The sequence below is a fragment of the Malania oleifera genome, chromosome 8 (assembly GCF_029873635.1).
Source record: "Malania oleifera isolate guangnan ecotype guangnan chromosome 8, ASM2987363v1, whole genome shotgun sequence".
Taxonomy (NCBI): domain Eukaryota; kingdom Viridiplantae; phylum Streptophyta; class Magnoliopsida; order Santalales; family Ximeniaceae; genus Malania; species Malania oleifera.
This window is the reverse complement of record NC_080424.1, coordinates 11,228,075-11,235,279: the sequence shown is the minus strand read 5'-3', so window position 1 is coordinate 11,235,279 and position 7,205 is coordinate 11,228,075. Positions and strand designations below refer to the sequence as shown.

The following is a 7,205-nucleotide window of genomic DNA, read 5'->3' as shown; positions in this document are numbered from 1 at the left end:
TTAAGCTTAATTTGTTTTTGAGATTGCGAAAACCGAAAGGGAGTACGTTGATTGGTGAAACACTCAAAGACTCTTTAAACTGAAAGTTTATTTAACGTCTAAGTTTTTGGAAAGAGTATTGTATTGCATCTCATTTTAAGAAAGCAAATTCATTAACTACAGGGCTCTAAACAAACACAAGCTAAATCTTCTATTTTAGTTTGGATATTGTGGTTGATTGGAAAATTAATTGGTTTGATTGATTGATTTGTAACTTGTTTGTTTAAATAGTTGTGTTGTGATTGTGGATTGAAAGTATTTATTGTGTATTTGAATAAATCACCAAGAAGTAAAGAATTCATTAAAGGAAGAAAAAGAAGTTAAGGATTCTTGAGACTACACTTTAGTTTTGACTAGGTCATTGGGTTAGACACTTAGTGTTTCCTTGGCCAAGGATGAGTTTAGCTGGGCTAGACTTGGTGTAGCTTGGCCATCACATGGCCGCCACATTAGCACGACTCTTTATGGTTAAGGAAGATCTTGGCAAGGGTGTATCTTTTTTACCATTGAGAACTTCACATCCTTGGCAATTGGCGTCTTTGTTGAAATATTTCAACAAATAGTACTACTACAACAAGATAATATAAGAAAATACATAATATCGTTATCATTAAGTATCGAGAACAATTTTTTTTTTTCTAATATTATTGAAAACGTTACTCATCTTGCAAGCAACGCACTATTATATCTTTTGACGTCCCATTCAACCAAAACAATGGTATTGCCATATGATAATCTTATTTTTGAGTGTAAGATAATGTTTAGTTCACGAAATAATTATTTTTTGAAATAAAATAGAATATAGTAAATTTTTTTGGAACACATGTAATAATTATTTCTCATATATCTTTATTATTTTCTACGTCACCCCACAACGGAATCGATGATTGGTAGGGTAGCTGCTTTTCGCATGAATGTGTGCTGATACTCTCTGGAGGTCACGGGCATAAGAAGTGTGAGATTTTGACGCATTGATTTTCTTTGGAAAATATTTATTAAAATGTTTGGGAAAGCCTCCATACATTGCATCTGCTGTTTTCTCTGCGCACACTTCCATTCGACCTTTGCTTTGCACATAACCGCGTACAATTCTCAGCTTTCATCCATCATTATCTAGGGCAGTTGATGTTTCTCGTGATCCTATACTCCGTTTCCCGGCTCAATTTTGGAGGTTCTGGTCCAGTTAAGTTTCTGCAATTCCCTGTTGACGAACACCGTTTTTGATTTTCTTTTTCTTTGCAGAATTTGTATTTTCTTTTCGTGTTCAAATATTTCTTGGGTGATTTTTAAGCCTTCTTTGGTTCCCTGAGTTGAATTTAACGATTCCAGAAGTTCTTTCTCTTTGTGCCCGTGTGTGTGTGTGTGTGTGGGAAAAATTGTGATACATACTAACATTCCAAGAAGTATTGCTTGCTTGGGAATCTAGGTGGATGTGGAAAGGAATTTGTAAGCGCTTCAAGAGTGAAAATGGAGACATGGAGTTTTGATTCCGTTACCTGCGGACTGTGAAACACTTGATTATTACAAAAATTGCTTCCCATGGCAAGAAATGTAGTTGGACTGCGATTTTAGGGGAAATGGGTTCATGGGTTTGATTTGATTTGTTATATTATATTGAAGAAGCAATGGAGGGCAATCTATGTGCAGGTAATAATAACATGATTCCGGCTGCTGCTTCTTATGGCGGTTTGGAGTTCCCAGGTTCAGTTCGAATTAACCATCATCGTCAACACCCGTATTCTCATCATCAACAACAGCAGACGCAGCCTCGTCAGAGTGCTACTACCCATCCCCCCATGCATGAGGCGTTTCCCCTTGCAATGGGAAGCATGCAAGATTTTGAGCAGCAGACTATAACCATGGCCAATAATAAGCGGGGGGAGAGAGAGAGAGGGAAACATTTGATGAGTGATGATGAGGAATTGAGCTTTGTTGAAGATGCCGTTACAGATGGTCACAATGAAGTGAGTAGATCAAAGAAGGGGCTGGGATCCCCCTGGCACCGTGTAAAATGGACTGACAAGATGGTAAGACTTTTGGTTACTGCTGTTTCTTACATAGGTGAGGATGCTGCCTCTGATTTCGGTGTTGGGGGGAGAAGGAAATGTGTAGTTCTACAGAAAAAGGGTAAATGGAAATCGATCTCCAAGGTCATGGCTGAAAGGGAATTTTTTGTTTCCCCTCAGCAGTGTGAGGATAAATTCAACGATCTTAATAAAAGGTACAAGAGACTTAATGATGTTCTTGGGAGGGGCACATCTTGCCAAGTTGTTGAGAACCCAGCACTTTTGGGTTTGATGGATCACTTATCTGAGAAAGAAAAAGATGAAGTCAGGAAAATTTTAAGCTCCAAGCATCTGTTTTATGAAGAGATGTGCTCTTATCATAATGGGAACAGATTGCATCTGCCCCCTGATCCAGCATTGCAGCGTTCACTGCAGTTGGCCCTTAGAAGTAGAGATGATCATGAGAACAATGATGTAAAGAGGCACCTGCAAGAGGATTTCGATGATGATAATCAGGATGCAGAAATGGATGATTTTGATGAGGTTGAGGAAAATCATGCTTTGCGAGGGGATAATGGAGGACCATGTGGAGTACCCTTGGGCTCTACGAAGAGGATGAAACAAAGCCAGAGTCATGAATATGTGAGTTTTGAAAATCCCTCTAATTCTCAGGACTGTATTGGAAGCTCCCAATCTCATCTTCATATTTCCCATGCCGATATGAATAAACCATTCTCTGAAGGCGCACAAGCAACTTGGTTACAGAATCTTAGAGTATACTCACTTCAGTTAGAAGAACAAAGGCTTCAAATTCAAGCAGAGATGTTGGACTTGGAGAAACAGCGATCTGAGTGGCAGAGATTTAGCAGGAAGTATGACTGTGACCTGGATAAGCTGAGAATGGAAAATGCGAGGATAAAGATTGAAAACGAGAACATGGATTTAGAACTGAAGCAAAAGGAGTTGGGTGCTGATAGCTTTAAAATGAGCGCATGGCCTTAGAGCTCATGTGAAAGGAAGCAGGGGCTGATTATAATAAAAAAGAAGCTGTTGGCTTGCATGGTTTGCCAAAAATATCAGGACTTGCATGCAGCAAAACTTTTTTCTGCCTCGGTATGTTGCCATTGATCTTAATTGAATTTTTATGTATTGGATAAGGGAACCTCGCTGGAAATGATACCATTTTTGAATGTCTCTAAATTTTTAATGGTGAATGGTACTGGCATCTTGTTTCAACTTGTTGGCCTTTATAATGTTAAATAATTTGAGGTTGGAAATTTTGGAGCAAGAATTTCTTTGCTTCTGTGTTGTGTATGGTTTCTGTTTATAATTGCATATTGATATCATGTTTTGATTTTTTTTTAAATATATTTCTTGTTTATAAATAAAATTTACTATTTCTTTAACCTGCCTCGATTCATCATGATTCGAATGCTATTATGAATATTTCCTTTTTTTTTTTGTGTGTGTGTGTTTTTGTTGCTGTTTTTTGATGGACAACCTCTTGATGTCTTTACTTGCCAGAGTGTCATGCAATGTGCAAATAGATAGGACTATCCATAGGTGCTAAATTTTTAACGGTGAATGGTACTGGCATCTTGTTTCCACTGTTGGCCTTTATAATGTTAAATAATTTAAGGTTGAAAATTTTGGAGCAAGAATTTGTTTGCTTATGTGTTGTGTATGTGGTTTCTGTTTATAGTTGCATATTGATATCATGTTTTGATTTTTTTTATTTACATTTCTTGTTTATCAACGAAATTTACTATTTCTTTAACCTGCCTCATTTCATCCTGATATGAATGCAATTAGGAATATTTACTTTTTTTTTTTTTTGTGTTTATGTTGCTGTTTTTTGATGGACAACCTCTTGATGTCTTTACTTGCCAGTGTCATGCAATGTGCAAATAGATAGAACTATCCATAGGTGGAAATCTGTTTCTGGAAGAGGCACATCCCCATCCTTTCCTTTTGTCAATTGTATCCCAAATTTCCTTTCCCACAGTTTCAGCAGTGACCCAGAGCTGACCTGTCAGAGCAAGAGCCAGATTCCAAAAAATGCTGGTCCAGGGGCAGTGGAGCAATAAATGGTTTACCCTCCATAGCTTGAGCATCTTCTTTGTGTAGAAAGCACCAATTGACCAAAGTGAAACCCCTACGTTAAAGGTTATTAAGAGTGGGGATCTTCCCAAAGTCGCCTCCCAACCAAAAACAGCAACTTTGATTGGCATAAGAATTTCCCAAATAGCTTTCCGAGTGAAGTTGAGCCTGGTCTCATAGGGGTTGTTCGACTGCTTGTAGCAGAAATTGACCACAAAGGAGCCATTTTTGTTGAGCTTCCATGTATTCAGGTTGTGGTCCAACCATCCAATTGGGACTTTTCTGCATAATCAACCATAGAAATCTGCAAAAAATAAAGCTCCACATCATGGGCATTTCTCACGAAGGGGATGTTCCAAGCTGTCCCACTGATGGAGTGGTCAGCATACATATCAATGCATCTTTCTGTAGGCTAGATTGGAAATGGCAGGAAATTGTGTATGCTGCAAATGCATGTTTGCAGTGAAACTATGTTTTTTTGTTGTTATGTTAAAAGCTATTAGGCATGAATATTTATGAAAATTTATCATGGTTACTGCTTTTAATGTTTTTGGTATGAATATCATGTTGAGAGCTTGTGTTGGTTTGAGAGAAGCTTTAAAATCTAGAGATTTCAAGATAAATAGAAGTCAGATAGAATATATGAAACATAGTTTCAGTTATAGTTGGAATAGTGAAGAAAACTATTGAACCTGATGGTTAAAAAACTTCAAGTAGTGTAAGATTTTGATTCCCTGTATCTACTATGCAAGGACAAATAGAAGATGATGGGACTGATAGAATTAAAATTAGGTTGAGTCAAATGGAGTAGAGTTTTGGGCTTGTGTGATTATAAAACACCTCTAAAGTTAAAAGGAAAGTTCTACATGACAACTATAGAGCCATGGTATATGAATCAAGATGTTGGGGAACTAGGAATAGTACATCCTAAAAGTAAATATAGTATGAATGAGAGCACTGAGATAAAATGAGCTGTATAACTCTAACCCCTGTTTAATTCATGGAATGAAATTGAAGTAGGAAAGGAATTAAGATAGGAGTGGAATCAAGATAAGAATATAACCTTTGTTGAAATGCAATTAGTGTGTTTGTTTAATAACACAAAATGCCAGTAATCACAATTTAATTCCTTTTAGACGTTTGGTATTCTTTGATGGTTGCTAAAATGAAATGGAAATTAAGTCATTTTTCAAACTTATATGATTTCAATTAAACATTATTTTTTACTGAAAGTTTCTGCATTTTTGAATCGTCATATATTTTTACAAATTTTAATGATAATAATATGTTATATTTTGTTTTGATTTTCTTGTTATCTTTGAGACGTAACAATAATAAATAATGATGATTATGATAATATAATATTATTTTTGTTGTTGTGGTTGCTGCTGCTGCCATCACAGTTGCTGTTATTTTAGTTGTTATTGTTACTGTTTTATTATTGTAGTTGTTGTTCTTTCATTGTTTTTATAAAAATATCTATTATTACTATTTTATTATATTTTAATTGAGGGCGGGCCTTGGATCAATGGTAAGGTTTCTCTTTTGTGACCGGTTGGTCATGGGTTCGAGTCCAAGGAAACAGCCTCTCTACATAAAAGTAGGGGTAAGGCTGCGTACACTGTGACAACCCTTCCCTTACCCTCGCAAAGCGGGGAGCCTTATGGCCCGGGGACGCCCTTTATTACATTTTAATTATTATTATTATTATTGCTCTTGTTGTGGTTGTTGATGATGATATTGCTGCTGTTATTATTAGATTATAATAATTATTGTTGTTGTTGGAGGACAAAAGTGTTATGCTCTCTTGTTCTCACTCCTTTTCCTCTCTTCCCTCTCGTAGCTCTTGTTTCTTGTTTGGCTTTTGATCGATAGTGGCTATTGATTATCATGAGAATAGGTGGGTCTCAGAGAACAATCCAGGTAAAAGGAAAGCCCTTCAATTTTAGTTTAGAGAGAATAAGGGAAGGTGGCTTTGTTTCTTTATTTGAAAGAAAGCCGGTTTGTAATCAATGGGTTATGGTTTCTTTGGCTGCACCTTAATTGTTTGCAAATGGCTTGTCGTCAGTTGTGGGGCAGTTGGGAAGATCTCCTTAAAAAATAAGATTTGGGAGGGTGGAGTATTGGATTGCGATTAGGTTGACGAGGAAATTCAAAATCTTGGAATTAGGCATGGTTTGGAATCAGAAAAAGTTTTCTGTTTTCATCCCAAGAGGCGTTCATGACAGGCGGTTCGAGGAGTTTGTGGGAGTGTTTCCAATATTCATGGAGGATTTAGGTAAAGATCTTCTTTGCATGATGAATGGCACTGATTTGGGGCAATTTTAAAAAAACCATGAAAGTAGTATCAACAAGGGCTTTGATAACCTTGATGATGGAAGTAGGTGTTGACACAGGGGAAGGATTATCTTTGTGCATGGTATGGTGAGATTATGCACTGGAAGGTTAGTAGAGATGGATTGAGGCAGTCAGAAAGGCGAGCTACAGAAGAGGGCAAGCGGTTCACTGCAATGGTGACTAGGGTTTTGCAAGATGATTGACAGGGTTGGCGATGGAGTAATCTGGTCTAGGGGTGCTAAATATTGTCGTTGATTTGGGTCTATTATTAAGTTGTCTAGTCTTGGTTGGGGCTTGTTGCAGGCCTGAGTATCAACTGGTTGGAATTCAAGAGGCCCAACACTCACCTAGTGGGTAGTGGCAGAGTTAATAGTGAGGTGGATAAGAAGTTAGGTGAATATAGGCTTTGGCTTAGAGAGAGTTAGAGCTGAATGGGCTTCCTTGTCAGGCCCAAAATTCTAATTCTCACAAAGGAGGTTATCAGCCCATTTCAAGTTTTAGAAAGGGATTGAATAGGCACTGTGCAACTAATTTCATGCAGAGAAGGAGCTGGCCCTACCCTTTTGTTAACCTCACAGATAACATCAACATTGCAAAAAAAAAAAAAAAAAAAAGAAGAAAGGGGAAGAAAAGACCTAGGTCTTCCATAGCTCAGGGCAGGGGATTGACAGAATGAATACTCCAGCCAGTGTAGCAACTGAATTAGTGTTGGGATTTCAGTTG

The 7,205-nt window shown here is 37.4% G+C and overlaps 1 protein-coding gene across 17 annotated transcripts in view; it reads left to right on the top strand.

Annotated features, from left to right (window-relative positions):
- Window positions 1–910: 910 nt before the first annotated feature.
- Window positions 911–7,205, top strand: part of LOC131162430 (uncharacterized) — a 55,047-nt gene continuing 48,752 nt past the window's right edge. For 6 of the 17 annotated variants that reach the window (XR_009138795.1, XR_009138804.1, XR_009138794.1 and 3 more), the window contains exon 1: window positions 981–3,158. Coding sequence is in view for 2 of the 17 variants with exons in the window: in XM_058118886.1 (XP_057974869.1) it covers window positions 1,665–3,047 (1,383 nt within the window). In the remaining 15 variants the exon portion in view is untranslated. Of the gene's footprint in view, window positions 3,334–7,205 lie in introns of those variants that run through there. The other 11 variants (XR_009138797.1, XR_009138800.1, XR_009138799.1 and 8 more) reach the window with 5 other exon arrangements.